Source organism: Onychostoma macrolepis, chromosome 16 (genome assembly GCF_012432095.1).
Source record: "Onychostoma macrolepis isolate SWU-2019 chromosome 16, ASM1243209v1, whole genome shotgun sequence".
Classification (NCBI taxonomy): Eukaryota; Metazoa; Chordata; class Actinopteri; order Cypriniformes; family Cyprinidae; genus Onychostoma; species Onychostoma macrolepis.
The window spans coordinates 20,672,562-20,694,486 of NC_081170.1; the positions used below are offsets into that span (position 1 = coordinate 20,672,562).

Sequence of the window (21,925 nt, forward strand, 5' to 3'; positions counted from 1 at the left end):
ACACATATCAGACATGAGTATCAGTGCTTTTTAAAGTTTAATGCCCATTATTGCAACTACCAAAGAACATGAAATCATGACTTGATTTAAAATGACCTTACAAGTAGACCTAAAGATTTTGTTAAAGAACAAAATCTGTCACAAAAGAAAAATTAAATCTATCAAGAGGTCAAACACTGCAACTATTTCCTCTATTTTCACCAGAGTTAAACAGCTAAATGGTTATCATTTGTGAAACCCTGTTTATCCCATAATTAATATTGCATTTTTATTTCAGTTTGTAGCTGTAGAAACCATTTTGAAAAATATTTTAAGTGGAACCGGTATGAAAAGAGCGATATCAGTATTATACAAAAAAAAAAAAAAATCTGACAACTCAATGCTACGACTGACCAAACAAATTCAAGAACTCCAGAAAGCTGTGTAATAAAATATAAAAACTTTATGCCATGGTCTGTCTGAATACTCGATTCTGATTGGCTGGCAGGTGTTGATTAAATTAGCTTAACTGCACAGGTAGTTCCAAGTCAGTTTAATCAAGTTCTATATTAATGCGCTTCCTATAAACATATTCTTACCTATACTAAATCATAATATTATCAGTCAATGCTTCTTCTAAGCTGCCAACAATTTGACATATTTTCTTTGATCAAGATGTATATTGAATTTGTCATGTTGTGTTAGTGAGCTCACACCCCGTGTCAAACATTCTGAGCGATCTAATTAACAAATTCAAGTAATTAAAGCACAGAGAAGCTGAAATTCTGCTTTGCGAAAGGTAACACCCATGAATAATGCATGGTTGTGAAAACCGTATTTATTAGGATCACTGAATAGTTAATCAGTTGGTGTGAATTAATATGATTGGTGTGAAGTGTGTTTCAAATCTATGTGAAGGGTTTTTCAAAAGGGTCGCCTGATGTATGTTTAATTTTTACCAACCAGCATCTTCAAAAGCCGTCTCTGCTCAGATGATTTACAGCGTAGTTTAACACTAACCATGATCTAGACAGAAAAGCAATCAAGCTCCTGCTAAGTTCTAACTATCTACAAATGTAGACTTGAAATGTTGGAAATTAAATGAACTTCACAGAGGCTCAGCCCATTTCTAGCATGAGCAAAGGCGGCTAGACTGAAACTGTGTAATAGGACTTTATTGCTGACACCACACTACAGGAACATTATGGGCAGTGAAATGATTCACTGAGGCAGCCTAAGGGACGTTTAAAATAAAATGAAAGCTCAGTGATCACCATGACTGCTTAGAGTAATTTCATAAAAGATATACAAAATTTACCAAAGATATTTAATAATAAGTCTTACAGAATTTCTGTTAGAACTGAGTTCATCAGATATCTTAAAGGGATAGTTCACCCAAAAATGAAAATTCTGTCATTAATTACCCTCATGTCGTTTCAAATGCATAAGGGCTTTGTTCATCTTCAGAACACAAATTCAGATATTTTGATGAAATCCAAGAGCTTTCTGAACCTCCATACAGCAACGCAACTTCAGCAATGTTCAAGGCCCAGAAAGGACATCGTTAAAATAGTCCATGTGACATCAGTGGATCAACTGTAATTTTATTGTGACTTTATTGAACAATTTCTTCTTTTCCGTGTCAGTCTTCACCTCGTGTTCAGGAGAATACCACAACGCATGCGTGTGTTGCTGCTTCTTTGCGCACAAAAAGTATTCTCGTCGCTTCATAAAATTACGGTTGGACCACTGATGTCACATGGACTATTTTAACGATGTCCTTACAACCTTTCTGGGCTTTGGAACACGTCAGTTGCATTGCTGTCTATGCAGGGTCAGAAAGCTCTCAGATTCATCACAAATATCTTAATTTGTGTTCCAAAGATGAATGACGGTTTTATGAGTGTTACACTTTATTTTGATAGTCCACTTTAGACATTCTACTAGCTATAAGTAACTTTGTAACTATGTGTCAGCTACATGTCAACTAATTCTCATTGATTTGCAACTACATGTCTACTAACTCTCAGTAGGGTAGGTTTAGTGTTAGTAGAATAAGTTGACATATACTTGCAAAGTTTCTGATAGTCAGTATGTAGTGTGGACCCATCAAAATAAAGTGTTAGAAGATATTAAGCAGACAGACTACTAATACTCTACTGACTGCTAGTTGCAAAGTTACTTACTGTTAGTAGAATGTCTAAAGTGGACTATCGAAATAAAGTGTTACCTTATGAGTTTAGAATGACATAAGGGTGAGTAATTAATGACACAATTTTCATTTTGGGGTGAACTATCCCTTTTAAATGCTTTTACTGTTTAAAAACAAACAAACAATGAAACAGACACAGGTGGGAAATCAATTAAGACTTTAATTACACTATTTTAAGTTTACTAAATGACTTGTACATGGATAGTTGACAGAGTTTTAATAAATTACTCAATAAATATATCAGATCAAATACTTAATATGTTTGTTTTTGGTTGGTCATGTGGCTTACAAACATTAGTTATGATTTGAAGGGTTACATAAAAAAACTTCATTTGAGAACAAAGTCCAGCTGCACATATGCTGTGATTCTCCAGCACCTGTCTGCATACTGAACTCAGGGCAATATATTTGATTATCAAACACATTGTCCTTTTTACACATACACTTTTACATATAAGACTGGGACACAATGAAGAGTTCATGTTTCACTTTCTTTGGACATTTAAATGTGTTGTTTTCCTGTGCCCTTTCTTGGAAGCATATTGCACTGAGTAATGTACTGCATTGTCCAGAGAAATGCATAAAAGCAATGGCCAGTCAAAAGGTCAAATGTCTGTAAACAACAATGGTAGACGATGCTATATGGGTCCCATTAAGAAAATTTAAAGAGTAGCGGTTGAAAGATGACTTCTTTAACTTTACACAGTGTTTTCTGGGAAGGCTGATCAATCAACTCAAAAGCCTTTAGATTTTCTGATTTAATTACGTTAGGCTTTTTTAAAACACATTTTCTCCTAAGGTCCCAACCTAATTTGTGGTTTCAATCCCGCTGAAGATGCATACTGGCCTCAGACCAGCATTATTTTGTACTATATTGGTGCCTAAAGGTAGCATGAGTTATTCTGCCCAAAAATCTTCAGAGGATCTGTTGTTGGGCCAATGCTTTTGGGTGAACATCAGTCCCATGATGCACTAGTCCAGACAAAGCATAACATAACTCGATACTAAATGGAAAAATGTTCACCAGTATAAACAGAAACAAGTGCATTTGAATGCTTTAGGCACCTCCTTTATGGTGCATTGAGACTGTAGATACAGAACATGCTGGCAAGCGTGTATGCGCCAACACAAACACACACACGCAGATAAAGCAGCCAAGAGAAGCGTGCTCACACATACAGGGAGCGCATACACTTCCCTGCAAATACACACAGATTGTTTGAAGCTCCTGCTGCTCCACACACTTGCCACATGCCGACAGTTTGTCTGGCACTGAAGCAAGAGGCAAATCAATGGGGAAGCCCACTTTTTTTGTATAATATATTCTTTTTTCACTTTTTAAGCTTTTATAAAAATACGAGTCATCGTGAAAGTGTGGCGTATGTGCACATGCTCTTTGTGGATCTTTCTGTACGAGTTACCAAAGCACATCTCTTTTTCCATTTCCCTCTTTCTCTCGACATTGCGTGGAGTAGAGGTTAGCAGTCAACACCAGTCAGATCTGTTTGGTCACATCAGTTGACAGAGTTGAATGGATGCAAAAACAGAGGAACGAATGAAAAGATGAGGACGTCTTCTCTCGAGGGTACACGATTTGAAAGGTGGTTAATTTCCAATCATGCATCCAATTAGCCATACGCACATACAGACACACACTACGCCCCCTTCCTCACCATTGCACCACCATCAGGTCGAGGACTCTGTTGACGTTCAGGTCTGAGTCAAGGCCAAAATCGCTCTCTAGGAATGGGGCGGCGGGGGGCGTGAGCGGTTGCAGGCCAGAGGTCAAGGACTCCAGCCAATCAGCGGGGTCAAAAGCAGGAACCTCTGACCTTCTTTTCCTGGACAGTGAGCTGGATGGTGGAGTGGTGCAGATGGGGGGAGGAGGAAGGGGAGTTGGGGTTGAACTGAGGGGTGGAGCGTTGTTAGGTGAGGGAGGAAGCTCTAAAAGAAGCGAAGAGCACAGAGGAGAGGACAGGAAGTTGTCATCTTTTTGGCGCTTGGTGAACTGTGATTGGTCAGGCTGTGGGGCAGGGGAAGAGCCTGAAAGGACGGTAATGGCTGACTGGATGTCTGTGATCAGTGAAGAGTTATCTGAAAGATGAAGACATGATTTTATGGTGAATTAATGGTGTTTGAAATGATAAATCGGATATAACCTATTTGCAAACTGCGAGCAACAGTAGTCTGGCCAACCTAAAATGTCATCTTAGTACATTTTTTGCCATTTGTAAGCAATATATTTGCTTCCTCTGTCCTAAAAAGCTTCAGTCGCCACTAGTCAAATTTCACTCACCTGAACAACCAATAGTCTCGTCCAAAATGTCATCTATGGATTGACTAGGGCCCATCTTTTGCTGAAAGAAAGAATGGACAGGAAGTCGAATGCTCAGTGCTCATTGTTGATGAACAGCAATCAATACATCAATAGCTGCATCACATAGGTAACTGTCAGATAGCAGACAGCACACTAACTCAAAAACACTCACCTGCACTCTTTGAATGGCCTCCTGTAGTTCCTCTTCCAGACTCCGGACAGTGGGTGATGCTTGTGCTGGACTGGCAGTGATTTGCATGGGCAAATCGAAGTCTTGACCAATCACATCACAAAGCTGGCAGCAGTTCGCCTAATATTAGGGATAAATACAAAGAATTACTTTCTTGTATGATGTGAAATGGTGAAATATATATATATCAGTTGTTGTATTTGCCCTATTGAAAAAACTGCAAATGCTGGTTAGATATGTTTTGAAGCATGGCTGCTGGTTTGAGCTGGTTTAAGCTTCTCCTTAGTTGGTCATGAGCTGGTTTAAACTGGTCCTGAACTGGTTATAAGCTGGTTATGAGCTGGTCCTGAGCAGGAGCTAGTTGCTTAGGACCAGCCTAGGACCAGCACATGACCAGCTTCAACCAGCTCATTACCAGCTAAGTACCAGCTCAAACCAGCTGCCATGCTTCAAAACATACCCAACCAGCATATGCGTGTTTTTTTTTCTTCAACAGGGTGGTCCAATATCACCCGTAGTTTCTTGAACAATAAGAAACCTTTATACAGCATGATCCAATTTAATAATGCAGTACTATGTCCCCACTCTGTCTTACTAAATACTCAAAGTACATACTTTTCCATCACCAGCGCAGTACGTAAACAGCAGTTCCTGTCCACCTGTGTCTGGTTTCCCTCTGGTGCATCCTGTGTCCTGTTGCAGGAACGGATGAAGGGAACTGTCACACAGCTGGAGAAAACAGAAGGAATGAAATAGTACATTAAATGCTAAAAGTACTTGTATCTAAATATATCCACCACAAATAAAGAGAATAAAAAGTGCCAATATTAGGAAATGCTACAAATTCCAAATAATTCACCTCTTAGTCAAGTATTCAAACACACCTGAGTGTCCTTTGCTCCTTCTCTTGGTCTGCTCCTCATTCTCTCTCTCATTTCCAGCTCCACACTAAGTTCATCTACTGTCTGGCCTGGCCTCCACGTAGTACTGGAGGGTATTGGAGGGGAGGATCTATGTAAGGTGGGGCTGGAGCCAGCAGAAGAAGGAGAAGGGAGGTAACTATCACTACCTAGGCTTTGCTCTGCTAAACCTGAAGGGTTGATGTACATTGGTGCAGGGTTGGCAGAGGTGTCTAAGCTGGTAGGGATTCGGTTGAGGCTGGCAGGGTGGGAGGGCTCTAGTGTGGCCCCTAGCTGGCAAAGCGGCGCAGGTGTTAATGGGGGACGAGGCATCTGGAAAGGACGGAGTCTCTCTAATAGTGCAGGCTTAGTGCCAGAAACTGGGAGTCCACGTTTCCGCAACTGCTGCCGAAGAACTGATACCTGAGAAGGAGAAGAAATAATTCAATATTCTGTACAAATCTTGTTCCCACAAACAGTTTATGAAAACCAGATAATCTTAAGCAGGGGTGTCCAAACCTACTCCTGGAATGCCAATGTCCTGCAGAGTTAAGCTCCAACCCTAATCAAACACACTTGAACAAGGTAATCAAGATGTCCAGGATTACGGTTGTGTCTGAGAGCTGAAAAGTAAGGAGGTAGGAAGGCAAAAAGGCACATCTGAATACCATTTATTGTGACATCATGTCTACTGAAATGCCTTCAGTTTTATGCGGTATCTTCACATGCAAAAGCTGCCTGCGAAGTCACTGCCTTATAGGGCAGCTAAGGCAAAAAGTAAGTTGCCTAAGCTTTTGGATGTAGCCTACTTAAAAATAACAGGCAGGTGTGTTAGAATTGAAGTCTGCAGGAAAGTAAACCTCCAAGAGTAGAATTGGACACCCCTGATCTAGAGTGAGTGATGAGTGAGATTCTTACCGTTAAGTCATCAAGGTTTAAGGGCAGTAACTCTGCCTGATGGATGGGACTTGTATCAGGAGTAGAGGGGTTTGTTGATGGTGTCCCAGATTGAGGTGAACTTTGAGGCGTACTTCCAGAAATCTTCAGATGGTTCTCACTATTGTTTGGATGTATAATATGAGTATATAAATTAGTCTTTTGGGATAACACTATCTTTAAGTAGATTTTTACCATTCAGAACACAGTGGAGCATCTCTAAAGCCAGGTTTGCACTGTACGATTTTAGCTATGATTTTGCTGTCTGCATGGGATAAATTTCATGATCGCAAAAGATTTATCATCATAGTGTAAAACCATCAGTCTTTCATCACACAGGACTGGATTACACTACACAACTGTAGCCCTGACTTTTGCCTCGATTTGCAGTTGAGGTAAGTCTGTGCTAGTTGCCTCGCATTAGAGCCAGCCTGGAGATTTTGGGAGTTCAAGTGTTGGGAGTTGATTTCACATTGTGTATGATGGTTACAGACTAATATTTTACCATCAGACTATGATGCCATCTAGTCAGTGGATATTAAACATGTTGGAGTGTTATTAAGAAAAGGCTCCTGAGAAAGACTTTTAATAGCACTGACCTCCAACTCTTGTTGCAGTCTATTGAGGCCTTATTGACCACATCTACCCACCCAAGACTGCATCCAAATGAGCTTGGCTTGTATTTGTCTTAACCCAGAGTACAGAGTTGCACCATCAACTATGGCAGGCAGCTTCTCTACATCCATGTTTGTTTACATCTCATCTGTTATGCATATACTAGCAATGGGAAGGCATGTGTTTCAATGTGAGGTTGTTGTGGTTAGAACAACCTGTGTAATCTTCAGATTTTAGTGTGTGATGCCTAGATTCTTTTTCTGTAGCCATTTACAAAGTTGGCAAGTGATATTTTAAAAATGTGTTCTGATCATAAAAGTTGTGTAGTGCAATCGTGCCATTTGTGTGACATTCATTGACAGCCATGTAAACTTTTGTGATAAATCTCTGCCTCCAATAATAGTTGCAACTGCTGTTGAACTGTCAAAAGTGCTCTTGGCTTACCATGGCATGAGCACCAACTGTCAAGGGGGTACCAAGAGGCATCAACTGAGAAGGATACCCCTTCCTTCCCATCATGCAATGTGACATAAAAGAATGTTGTTGCACAATGTGCAATGGCTTTTACTTAAGATATCAATGTGATAATATCTGAGAAAACCGTAAAAATTGTACACGTGAACCCAGACTTAAATGTACAAATCGTGGTTACTTCATTAGTGCTTTGTTTGAAGGTTTACCTGTTTGTCACAGGGAGCTGTTGTTGCTGGTTAAGAATTTGTAGTTGTAAGAACACCTGCTGTTGTTGCAAGAGGTGGGAATAAGAGGAATCAGTGGGCGGAGCCTGACCACTATTATTCTTTTGTGAAGCACTTCCAGCTCCGCTTCCAGTCCCAGTTCTTTGATCTGGGGGAATGTACTGATGATATTTCAACTTCCTCATTTTAGGTTTTGAATCGCGAGGCTTTCGTGGCCGCGGAGGGCGGGATGAAGTTAAGGACCCACCCAGAACGGAATGAGAAGGTGGATCTGAAGGCTGTGCTGTCTTGAGGCATACAAAGAGAGAATGTGAGCAATATAATTTGGAAAAATGACATGAGCAAGTGGATGAGATAAATAATGAGGAATGAAATGGGGCAAGGAGTTAATCAAATCATTTATTCACATCTCTGTGAGTGCGTACCTTTGGCAGCAGTGGTGTTGTCTGGGAGGGCATGTAGATCCCTTTGGGTCTCCCAGTTGTTGATATGGAGTTTGACCCCGTTACTGTCATGGTCATTGGTTGGCTGATGCCCTCGGTTGCCGGGAGCAATGCCAATCTACACTGCTTTGAAAAGATGAGTTGATAGTGGTGAAAATTCGAAACAACCATGTTCCAGCTTTTTTACCTGAATGTAAAGGAGTAATGTGTAATTTCTGCACCACTAGTAGTACGAAACAGATGGTACTCAATCTCATATCATTGACTGACCCAGTGCTGCTATGTTTGGCTGGCAGCAATGCTTATATAAACAGAGAAATATTTTGATAGTGCCACATTGTTCACAAAATTGCTCACTGCTCTTTTAAACTGAATAAAAGGATACAAGGCAAAAAGTACACGGCCAGCTGATTTAGTCTAATATTGTGTAGGTGTTTTATGCCTCTTATACCTGTACACTGTTTGGGCTGATGGGCGCAGCAACAGATGACGCATCACTCAGCGATTGGTCACCTCCTTGCCCAGGTGATGATGATAAGCCAGGAGATTGGTGCATCCCGAGTTGCTCGGGAGATGCAGAGGCAGAAGAGGAGTTGTCATCTTCAAAGACATCTGATGGCAATGAAGCAGCTGAGGCAAAGGAAATGGAGAAATGTGAGCTTTTCTGTATAAGTTAAATGCTGCTATATGTGGAAATGTGCAGCTGTAATATAAGGTTTGTTTACACATCGATACCTTGTGAGAATTATTAATTTATAAGTTCCTAAGCAAAGTGGGAGGAAGAGAGGGGATGGGATTGGAAATATCCACAAGCTGGGATTTGAACTTGGGCACCCAAAACACAACCACACTGCATGCCAGAACACTGCTGACAAGGCTATCAGCTCCAGCGAATATAATTAGTGTTAAAGTGATAGTTCGCCAAAAAATGTAAATATACATATATTTGGAATCTTCTGAGTTGACTGGTTCTGATCAAGGACAACATCATGAATAAAATGAAGAGTCTGCCCATTTAATCAAGCCTGCCTATATGAATGAAAAAAACTTTTAATTGCTCTTTTATTTTTATTGCATGATTAGAAGTCCTACAAAATCGCTTTATGATGTGTGCCATCTGTGTGTCATTATGTCCATTAATGTCTTTTAAATTATGTTACATATAAAACTACATAACCCAAAGCTATAAATTGTGAAGTTAAATTATTATTTTAATTAGCTTACGTTTACAAACTAACCACAAGCAATTTAGCATATCGCTAACTGATTAACCTTCTATCTTAGCCTTTACTCTGAAGTATTCAACTTTTTGTTTTTGTATGTTTTATATACTGTGACTGTTTGTTACTGTTCATTTACCTCTGTCTGGTGTCTTTACTGCATATGCACAGAATCACAATGTCACTGTCACATAAATTGCTGAACCCAATAACTGTGTAAATTCTACGAACATTATTTAGTTTTCTGTCTTTAAAAAGCAACTGACTGTATTAACGTTAACCATGTTACAATTACAAGAATTTATATGACCCTATATGTAAATACATTCTAAAAAAAAAAATTTATAGGCTAAATAAATATAGCATAACACTATAAGAGAGTGTTTGTCTGTGCGTGTGTGTGTGTGTATGTATATAAAATATTTAGCTTGAGTTTATGCTGAGTTTGTGAGGCATCGTTTTCAGTTATTTTCAAGGACTCACTGTTCTCTAGAGGCAGAATATGCCTCTGCAAGAGTTCAAGTGGTCCAGGTTGACTCTGGATTTTCTCACTCAGATCCTCAGCCAGACGGGCCTTCTTTTGCCTGTGAGCTCCGCTGTAACTCCTGTCTGTGAGCAAGAGACATACAGAAAGAAAAAGTGAGAACAAGAAACAAGAATCAGAGAGAGAACCAAATGAATAGTGAAAGATGGGGAATGTGAATGGCAGATCAATTGCTCTGCTTTATAATAAGAGAGGAGAAGATGAGGAATATTTTAAAGACAGATATGAATGATTTTTCACAAAAGCATTTGTTGTTGGTGTAATCCAATTCAGACATTCAGAAAGCTACTGATAATAGGTGCATAAGTGCTGAAGGACCTTCAGCTGAATGACTTGCAAACACAAAGAGCTGTTTGATGAATGGGGACTGATGCATGTGTGAATGGCTAATGGTCAAACCGCTCATTCCAGCTTTAAGGTTACATCTCTGTTCAGTACTGGTATTGGGATATTCATATATGACTGAAGGTCAGGAACTATTGGCAAACTCTCAATGGCCATGGATGATGCATCACCTGGTGCAGTTTGAGCAGTCAGACCACTAGGGGGCGACTTCTGAGTGGAACCGTCTTCAGTCTGACGCTGCATTGAGAAACAGCCCAGTCAAATCAACATCAGCAAATGTCAACAAATACAGCAAACCTTTATTTCTCCAACAGTTACTGAAAGATAGCACAAAGGTGAAGCTGCTAAAAAAAACAATTGGATGGTAATATTCTCCTGTAAGACTACATTTTTCCCCATCTGACAGTAATTATCTTGAACCAGCTGCTGTTTACTGTCTTACTAAACATAATTAACTGTGCTAACAGTGTTTCACGGCTAATACTAATAGTTTGCAACAGTAACTAGACATGTAATTACAAACATTAAATTATGCTAAAGAGGTTGAAGACCAACTCATGTCAGTTATCAGACTGTTTTGGCATCAGTGAGTAGTTTGCTTATCTACACTGCCACCCTGTTTCACGTCAGTCTGTTTTCATATAAACCAAAGGCACACACATACTGTTACTGGAGTGTGTCAAGCGAGGAAGCTATTAGATCCTACCGTAGTACGTTTTAGTTTGGAACTTCTCCCTCAAATTAATTAACTGTTTCAAGGAGACATTTATTTTAGTTTTGGTTGCTGCTAGCTGTATATTTGACTATTTCTCCACAGACACAGATAAATAATGACTTACCAAACCACTGTTGGCTTCTTTCTCCCCAACTTTATCAGGGACGGAGGCCTTTGTACCTATAAAGGATAGAGAACGGTAGAATAAACAAAAAGGAGGAGACAAGCTGTTATAAAGCTAATATGTAGAGTTGAAATGCATAAATAGAGCAATCCAGCTGGTTTGAAAAGTGTGAATCAAATATAATATGATTTTCCTGCCCCATAAAGGGCTTCCTGTGGCTAAGCACAATCAAAATAAACACACACACAGACTCACCAGACTCTGCATTAAGTTCATTCTGCTGTCTGCGGTTCTGTATTCTCAACTGCAGAACTGAAAAAATGTGTTATTTTAATGTGTTATTATGCAACAAAAACAATATTTTCAATACTTTATTAAAAATACACGGTCTTTGTATTGCAGAAAACTCTCAAGCCTGAGTGTCCCACCTTAAGGAAAGTGCAGGTTTTCTCTGTGAATCATATAGCTTAATTTATGACTGTAAGCCCAGTATATTACAAGTAAATTGCATCACTCGGATGATCATAAATGTGTTAGATATGAATTAGGCACTGCAAACTTATACTGTTCACCAACACTGTTTGTGGCACTTATAAAAGAAGTTCTACACTTCTTCACAAACAAACACATGCTTGAACCAGCAGGTGAAATACAGCTAGGTCAGAGGTGGGAGGAGTCATGAGGTATGGTGGCTTGTCCCATGATGCACCTCTGTGCTGAGTTTTGAGATCTGAGAGTGGACGTGAGAGGAAGGGGGGACTATTTATCCCTCTGAATGTCTATTTCTGTCACCTCCCCATCCCCCATCCAGCTGTCCTGCTCTCTTGCTCGCTCTCGCTCTCGCTCTCTGTTTCACTACCTCTCTCGCTGTCAGTCGTGCTAAGTAAATTCTTCCTGATTTTACTTTACTCTGGAAGAGAATGACATGCTGAGTGGCATCAAGCCAAATCAGGTTAGAATACTGGGATTAAAAATTCACTGAGTGTCAAGGCAACTTATAGTAATGACAATGACTGGTGTGCTCTGATAACATAATGGGATAGATGCATAATGATAGTTCAAGTTTTTTGATATTCTACTTACTGTACCACCTGTTATATCACTATCAAAAATGGCTAAAAATCAATACATATTAAAAACAACCTAATGTACATTTAGACATTTCAATTAAATTCGTTTTTTATGTTCTGTACTATTCTGGACAATGTTTGAAACTTTTTATTGCTACCACGTCTCATGTTACTTCCCTCATGATGAATCATGCATATTCCCAGAAATATCCTAATATTTTAATCTTTCTAAATTCACTGTATAATCTGGGAAAATGTCCAACATATGCAACATATAATCCAAACATGTAGGCTACAACAAAGAAAAGTTATTGTGTCAAATTACTAAGAAATATTGTACATATTATGACGCTGTTTATGTGAACTTCTTTGTGCACAATGTGCAGATGGTCAGATGATGTTCACGAACTACACTGTAAAAAGTGATAAGTTGATTTAACTTAAACAAATTGAGGAAACCCGTTGCCTTAAAATTTTTAAGTAAATGATAATTCAAAAAATAAGTTAATTGAATTGTCAAGTTCACTTAACTTTTTTTATTTTTTATTATTATTTACTTAATAATTTTAAGGCAACGGGTTTCCTCAATTTTTTAAAGTTAAGTCAACTTATCACTTTTTATAGTGTACCCTAAGTCCTGGCATCTTTCAGCAGTTCCTTTTGCAGTATTTTTCTGCATTAAGCAGCCCTCCTGTTGAGGTTGACTGGTGCAATTTTACTCCGTTCTCAGCTACTGAACTCTTTCAAAGCGATTATTGGCTTCTCTGTGGCTTCTCTAAGTATCCTTCTTGTTTGTGCAGAAAGTTTAGAGGCTGACCTTTTCTAGGCAGAGTCTGGGCGGTGTGATGAAGCCTCCACTTCCTGATAATTGAGCCAAAAGTGCCCCCTGAGACATCCAGACACTTGGATATGGTTTTGTACCCTTTTTGTAATTTATGCATTTGTTTTACATTATCACTGACGTCTTTGGAATGTTTTTGACTATTCATTTTTACAGCTTGCCTTTTGGATTCACAACCTGAATAATATCTGTGGGTTTTTTAAAAAGGTAGTTATTTTATTGTGTTACAGTTAGGTTTTTCATTTAATCCTGAAAGATAGAAAAAACTAAAAATCTGCAATAAGGCTGCCACAGAGACCAGGATTATTTCTCAGGACAGCTATTTCACTGATATCATTCAGATTTGTAGGAACATTTTAAGTGTGATATTAAAAAAGGAACAAAAAATCAAATAAAATTTAAAATTAAATCAAATTTTTAAAACAAGCTTCAATGTTTAGAAATGAAAACAACGGAGGGTAAGATTTCGGTATATCTCTTTTTATATACAGGTGCATCTCAATAAATTAGAATGTTGTGGAAAAGTTCATTTATTTCAGTAATTCAACTCAAATTGTGAAACTCGTGTATTAAATAAATTCAATGCACACAGACTGAAGTAGTTTAAGTCTTTGGTTCTTTTAATTATGATGATTTTGGCTCACATTTAACAAAAACCCACCAATTCACTATCTCAACAAATTAGAATATGGTGACATGCCAATCAGCTAATCAACTCAAAACACCTGCAAAGGTTTCCTGAGCCTTCAAAATGGTCTCTCAGTTTGGTTCACTAGGCTACACAATCATGGGGAAGACTGCTGATCTGACAGTTGTCCAGAAGACAATCATTGACACCCTTCACAAGGAGGGTAAGCCACAAACATTCATTGCTGGCTGTTCACAGAGTGCTGTATCCAAGCATGATAACAGAAAGTTGAGTGGAAGGAAAAAGTGTGGAAGAAAAAGATGCACAACCAACCGAGAGAACCTTATGAGGATTGTCAAGCAAAATCGATTCAAGAATTTGGGTGAACTTCATAAGGAATGGACTGAGGCTGGGGTCAAGGCATCAAGAGCCACCACACACAGACGTGTCAAGGAATTTGGCTACAGTTGTCGTATTCCTATTGTTAAGCCACTCCTGAACCACAGACAACGTCAGAAGCGTCTTACCTGGGCTAAGGAGAAGAAGAACTGGACTGTTGCCCAGTGGTCCAAAGTCCTCTTTTCAGATGAGAGCAAGTTTTGTATTTCATTTGGAAGCCAAGGTCCTAGAGTCTGGAGGAAGGGTGGAGAAGCTCATAGCCCAAGTTGCTTGAAGTCCAGTGTTAAGTTTCCACAGTCTGTGATGATTTGGGGTGCAATGTCATCTGCTGGTGTTGGTCCATTGTGTCACTGCACCCAAACCAAACCAAAGTCACTGCACCCGTTTACCAAGAAATTTTGGAGCACTTCATGCTTCCTTCTGCTGACCAGCTTTTTAAAGATGCTGATTTCATTTTCCAGCAGGATTTGGCACCTGCCCACACTGCCAAAAGCACCAAAAGTTGGTTAAATGACCATGGTGTTGGTGTGCTTGACTGGCCAGCAAACTCGCCAGACCTGAACCCCATAGAGAATCTGTATTGTCAAGAGGAAAATGAGAAAGAAGAGACCAAAAAAATGCAGATGAGCTGAAGGCCACTGTCAAAGAAACCTGGGCTTCCATACCACCTCAGCAGTGCCACAAACTGATCACCTCCATGCCACGCCGAATTGAGGCAGTAATTAAAGCAAAAGGAGACCCTACCAAGTATTGAGTACATATACAGTAAATGAACATACTTTCCAGAAGGCCAACAATTCACTAAAAATGTTTTTGTTAAATGCCAAAATCATCAGAATTAAAAGAACCAAAGACTTAAACTACTTCAGTCTGTGTGCATTGAATTTATTTAATACACGAGTTTCACAATTTGAGTTGAATTACTGAAATGAACTTTTCCACGACATTCTAATTTATTGAGATGCACCTGTATATATTGTCTATCGATTTTCTAAAAATTCTGTTTTCTTGTAAAATGCTGGTCATTATAACATAATTACATATTAATCTCTTCAAAATAATACAAGACCCCTCCACAGCCGATACATTATTTCTTGCAAAAAAATCAACACATGATGAAAAACTACAATCAATCGCCTGGTAGACTGTAAATAAATAACGAAAAAAGACATTGTTCTTAGACATGTAGAAATTTACATATATCATTTATAAACACATATAAACATAGATTTATAAATATAAATATTGGCAAATTATCATATGTTCTTCCTCACACTATATATAATAAAACATTTCAAACTACTTCAGTTTTGTTTATGTTCATGAATTAAGGCATAAAGACTCATTTAAAGCCCAAATGAAATAAATGACCTTTAAATTTTGTTAGAAATCTTAAAAGTTACATTGTTTTCCAAATTCTGTTTTATTCATTTACTCTTTGTTTACACCATGGATTTGTCAGACAGGCAGCCATCTCTCTCACAACACAACCTATCCAAGGTCACAGCTGATTTAAGGGTCAGTACCAGAGCAGAACGAGGTTTTGACTGCATTACAATTTCCTTGCTGTCCATGGATGTGATCTTCCTTTTAAAAATGATAGTCCCTTTTTTGAATACTAGCTAAACTGTTTAAAAAGTGTCAATTCAATGCATATTTGACGGCAGAGTCTTGTCATTACCAAAGAGTGCTGCTGGACAATTTTCTGAGAATCTTGCCAGCAGGATGTTTATAGGGAACCCAAGAAGAGAGGGCAGCACTTTTGAAGGGGTTCCAACCACAGATGGGAACCAACAAAGACAATCTGTCCACTGTCCACGTGTCCTTCAGGGAGGACTGTACTGCTGGCCACATTTGTACAATATGGGGAAGTACGAGAGATCGTGGAACCTCATGAAGATGGGTTGGTTGGTAAAATTTGGAGGTCCATATCAGCTATTCAGAATTCATTTGAGAATACTTTTAAGTCCCAATGATAATTAACTGAAATTCATATAACTGTATATAAGAGTATATTGTTATACAGAATATGAAGGTTTGTCAAGATATACTGAATGATTGCTTGAAAGTGATGTGTGAAAGTTCAAAGTCTTTGAAGGTGTGTTGGGTAAAGTTACTTTTAAAATAATGCATTACAATATTGCGGTACTCCATAAAAAGTAACTAATTGCATTACTTAGTAACTTTTATGGACAGTAATGCATTAAGTTACTTTTGTGTAACTTTTTTTCACCTGAGCTGGGCTTGCTTATTTTTAACAACAAAAAACTAAAAGTTATATTTTTGGCAACTGTACAGGCCCTTTCACACCAAAAGTGAAATTAATAAGCCTGAAACAAGTGCCTCAGCAACTGTACCTCCCAAATTCTCTCAACACAGGGACAGGAGAGGTGTCCGCGACTAATTGGGAATATAAAATTAACTTGCATTACCAGCCCGATCTCACGGCAATTCATACATATTTTACGAGGTGGCTAATTCGTATGAATTTGCATGAATGACCTAGACCTAACCCTGCCCCTAAACCTACCCATCACTGGGGTTTAGACAAATCATACAAAATCGTACGAGTGAGGTCGTATGAATTCGTACGAATTAGCCACCTCGTAAAATACGTACGAATTGGTCGTGAGATAGCGTTGGCATTACTCAGTTGAAAAAGTAACTCAGATATTTTCTTGTAAATTTAAAAGTAATGCGTTACTTTACTAGTTACATTAAAAAAGTAATCTGATTATGTAACTCAACTTACTTGTAATGCATTACCCCCAACACTGGTTGTGACAGTTTTTAGTTACATAAAGCTGCATTTCATCTATAGATCAATTTTATTCTTACTATTCAAATAAGCCCACCCTCATCTTATGCCAGCTGCTCGGTAAGACCAGCTACATTCACCTAAGGTTTCCAACGCTGCAAAGATTTTCAGACTCCATCATCAAAACAGCCACTAGGAGCATCATCAGAGCTCACATCACCAACCAGAGCGGACAGACAGCTACATATGTGGGCTTTCAAAACCAGCTTGAATACAGCCTTGTGATCCTTCCTTTGTTCTTACCTGAGCGAAACTTATTGCGGATGAGCAGTGACCTCTCAGACGCCAGCAAGGTCATAATGGATAGACAGCAGGGGAAGAAGGGGTGGGGGCTTTAAAGATACGTCTTCCTCCTGCAGGGCAGATACTTATGATGATTTCTTATGCCCTTTCCTCTCCCTGAAGAAAAGGAAAGCAAAGGGGAGTCACAGCAGGCCTGAACGTATCCTAGTTGCCATCAAGACAGTGATGGAAAAACACAGGAACACAAGCAACTGGTGTAGTGTGTATGACTGACAGAAACAGGAGGAATCAGAAGCTAACGCTATTCTGCTATTCTAAGAGGCAGTAAACAACATCGCTTAATAAAACACAACAGATTTCCTTCTTCCTATATGCAATGAATAGTGACCAGAGCTTTCAAGCTTCAAACAGGAAGCACCATACAAGTGGCCCTTGCACTGTATTCCAAGCCTTCTGAAGCCATATGATTTTCATGGTTTGTATAAGAAAATAACATTTTGAAGTCGTAAATCAAGAAAATAATGTCCACCCTAGCAGTCCGTGGCACGTTTATGAGAGAAGTTTACAAATCATTGAGCCAGACTGATTCACAATGAATTGTCCATGAATCAGAGTTCAACATCTCAGTGGATTGAATAATGGTCTGTTCCACAAACAAAGCTATCACACGGCTTTGGAAGGCATATGCAACACTTCTATAGAGCTTTCAAACCCTTTTTTGAAGCTTTAAAGGGTTAGTTCACCCAAAAATGAAAATTCTCCCTCCTGCCATCCCATATGCACAAGACTTTGGTTCATCTGATTCATAAGGATTACTTTGACAGTGTCTTTATGAGCTTCTTGAAGTGGAATGGACTTGAAAATTTGACAATGGAGGGACATAAATCTCTCAGGTTTCATTAAAAACATCTATTTGCATTGCGAAGATCAACAAAAGAATGACATGATGGTGAGTAAATGATAGCAATTTTCATTTTTTGGGTTTACTTTCCCTTTAAATCTTGAAACACCATTAAATAAAAGAAATAGTGACTAGTACATTAAAAATAACATTTTTTCTTATTGTGTTCCACAGAAGAAAGTAAGTCAAGAGGGTGAGTAAATAATGACAGAGTTTTCATTTTTGGATGAACTATCTTTTTAAACTATTCCAGTGGGAGGGATTTTTGCTCAACTAGCCAAGGATAAAGTGGCCTGTTGGAGCAGATGAGAGTGGGTGCATGTACAGAGGCTTGAGTTACAGAAATAATTGGTTTTATTTATGTGCCCTAGATCTGGATTTCAAGTACTTCGAAAATTTTTCACTGTACATCTCTCTTCAGTGATAATCAGAACTGCACTCACTGACTACAAGTACTGAAGCAACAAATTGGCCTTAGATGAAGATCACAAAAACTTCTAGTGTCAGAGTCTTTACAGACATAAGCACCCAGATGCCTTCACAAAAGAACATATATATTCACAGATAAATGTATAAACACAATAGGATGAATGGAAATGAATACTCACAGTCAGACTGAACTCCCCCGAGTTTTGTCAGAGTGGCGTTGAACAGAGATTAAAGTGTAGAGAGAGAGAGAGATTCTTGTGATTGAGGTGGAGAACGAGGGCAGAACTTGATGCACGTTAAACCGAAGCAATGCTCAATGACAGGGTTGTTCCTTATCTTCTTTTTCGCCCTGTTTGTTCATTCCATTCCACAGGTGAATCTAGGGAGAAAAGGGCCCTCTGTTTCTTCTTCTTTTCTTCCACGCAGAATTCACCCAGTGCACCTCGTTGTCTCTCTCTCTCTCTCTCTACCCCCACACCAAGGAGTTGAGCCAACTGTGTTGGGCTATCAAAAGAGCACCCTGCCCCCTCAAAACCCTCACACACACACACACACACATTTGCTGATAGATTCATCGGGGGTGACGTGGGTAACTTGCGGTGTCCCCTATCTCTTCTTTCTCTCTCAGGGGTGACAAGGCCAGACCTTCCCCCATAGGTACCTGAAGAAGATTGTAAAAGCTGGTGACCTTCAACGGCACAATATATACTGTATAAAAGCTACAAAAATGCTGCTGGATCAGAAAGGAATGGGCATAAAGGAACTGTATTTCACTTAAGTTTTTTTTTAATTGCAAAGTTGTTTTGAATTGTGGTTAAGATGCATGTATTTTATTAAGGTGAGGAATGCATTAGCACGGAAAAAAAATATATCCTATGTATTCATGAAAAAATTTATATATATTGTTGGCAGGGATGCAGACAAGAGGTCTTAAAGGGACAGTTATCCCAAAAAATTTAATTCCATCATTTACTCACTCTCATGTCATTCCAAACCTTTATGATTTTTATATTTTAGAAAAATGTGCTTTTTGTTCATATAATGAAAATCAATAGGATCCAGTGTTGTTTGGACGCCAGTGTTCTTCAAAATATGAATATGCATGACGGTGAGTAAATAATGATACAATTTACATTTTTGAGTGAACTCTCCATTTAAATGCCCTCTAAAAGTTCTCTACATTTATTTATAAAGAATCATATGATATAAAACATGCCATGGTAGCCAATAAATTACATTTAAATCCACAAACATGCAAATATATTTGTCTATGAGTAAAGAGACGGGGGGCCGGGGGGAGAAGAGGGGGTTGGGAAAGGGAGATCAGTACTGCACCACCTGTTTGGTGGCTTTGACAGACAGGTTGGTGTGTGCTGCTGTATCAGCAGGTCGGAGACAGCCAGCGAGTGAGAGAGAGAGAGAGAAAGAGAGATACAAGAGAGAGGGAAAAAAGGCAAAACAGTCCAAAACAAGAGATACAAGTTGAGTGCACAACAACATGGCTGAGACAGACAGGAAGAAGATAGAAGAGAGATCATGGCAGCACTGAGCAGCTGGTAAAGTCAGTATTAGCCATTTTAATTGTCTCAACCTTGCAACTGAATATAACTACAGGAACCATTATGAGCATGAAGGTTGTGAATGACAGCATTAAAAAAATGTATCCCCTTACTTTGTGTGATGCACATGCAATTTATGCCGTGAGGTACTATTGGGGGAAAAGTGATGTTATCACCCTTGCTTCCATTGAGCCCCCCCCGTTCGGGAATCCCTCTGTGAGCACCTGTTACTGTCCATCTTTGTCTCTCTTTTGTCATGCCTCCCAACTCACCTCAATTAGCTTGTGTCATTTTGTGTCACAGCATGAGAAGCTTAACTGAAACAACACATTCTATACATTCTAATGATGCCATGTGTCTCATTGGCTTTGATAGGTGCAAGAAAGAATGTCAAAATGACAAATGTCTGTGCACACAAGGTGGGAACCTCTATTTCATCTCATGCCATTCTTCAGGCAATATACATTAATGTGCAGAAAATAGGTTAAAATTGCTAATCTTGTCAAAACTATAATCACAAAATGATTCCGTTAATCTACACTGAATGAATATTAAACTTTACAAAAGAAGTGCAGTCAGCACCAAAAGTCACGCAGACATATCACGCCATCCCGAGTTCGAGTCCCGGCTGGCAGACCTTTCTCGATCGCGCCCCCCTTTCTCTCTCCAACTTTACTTCCAGTCTATATTACTGTTCTGTCCTAATAAAGGCAATACACGCCAAAAATGCATTAAAAAAAAAAGCAGTGCAAATGGGTCAGTGGTTCTCAGCTGGTTTCACTTCAGTACCCCTTTTTTAAACAATGGACATCAAATACTGCTTAAAAATCAAACATTAACAATTGACAATCAAATATTGTATTAGCATTAGCAATGTCACCAAGCTAACTGTATACATTATCATATAGTTGCATTTTATAAATTGCATTCATCAGGCCAACCTATTGTGTGACCCATTTATGAGCTGTGACCCATCAGTTCAGAACCACTGTACTGAAAATGGATAACTCTAAATGTTGGAAGGCTAATTACTGTAAACGTTTCAATTTATTGACTTCAGGGTGATGAGGCCATGCATAACTTGGAGTGAGTTTGCCCTCTGGTGGCATAAATTAGTAACAACATCCTATGCTAGGTTCTGTCCTACATTGTGCTTTCCTACATGTAAAAATGCTCACACTCCTCATTCAGTTCCCACATCACTACAGTTCCTGAAATCTCTGTGCTTGATCCGCTAATCATCTCCATCTACGGCAGGTCATTCAGGCCGCTCATCCAATCATGCAGCTTCTCACGCCGCTGCTATGCTAACAACACTCAACTGCAGAGCTCCAAACCCATCATGCCTCAGAAACCCATCTACATCTCAGAATATATCCATGCCCAGCATAATAAAAAAACACCCTTCCCCAAGCATTTCATAGCCACCCTAAAGCAAGCCTCTCCATGCCAACAAACCATCTGCCTTATGTCCAAAATTGTATTATCTTGTAATTCTGAGAATTCATTTCAAGAGACTGTTGCAGGTTTACACTGAGACTGATTATTTTGCACATAATGGCAAGTAACCATTAATGTGACAAGCACATAGTCTCACATAAAAAAGCAAGTCTCCTACATTTCTTACTGTTTCTCTTTCTCGCTCACACACACACAAACACACACATTCACACTCAACACTTATAGACACCTGCTGTCAGCTTGATTGTGGGAGCCACTCTCCTTGATGCTGCCAAATGGAACAGCGACCCTCTGAGCACATCTGAGCTGTCACTCAGACGTACATAGACACCGCCGTCT

The 21,925-nt window shown here is 39.1% G+C and overlaps 1 protein-coding gene across 2 annotated transcripts; it reads right to left on the bottom strand.

Annotated features, from left to right (window-relative positions):
- Positions 1-2,333: 2,333 nt before the first annotated feature.
- On the bottom strand, positions 2,334-19,098 carry si:dkeyp-69b9.3 (myocardin). 2 transcript variants are annotated; one of them, XM_058747943.1, is made up of 15 exons: positions 18,746-19,098; positions 17,237-17,392; positions 11,493-11,549; positions 11,238-11,293; positions 10,569-10,635; positions 9,993-10,118; positions 8,741-8,919; positions 8,272-8,412; positions 7,829-8,133; positions 6,516-6,654; positions 5,583-6,020; positions 5,314-5,427; positions 4,681-4,818; positions 4,488-4,548; positions 2,334-4,285 (listed from the first exon to the last, which is right to left on the bottom strand). In XM_058747943.1, the coding sequence occupies exons 2-15, from the start codon at positions 17,289-17,291 to the stop codon at positions 3,861-3,863; spliced, it is 2,301 nt and encodes a 766-aa protein (XP_058603926.1). In that variant the 5' UTR covers positions 17,292-17,392; positions 18,746-19,098; the 3' UTR covers positions 2,334-3,860. The 2 variants fall into 2 exon arrangements, with proteins under 2 accessions (XP_058603926.1, XP_058603925.1); XM_058747942.1 differs by having other exon boundaries at positions 8,272-8,415; positions 18,746-19,097.
- Positions 19,099-21,925: the final 2,827 nt, after the last annotated feature.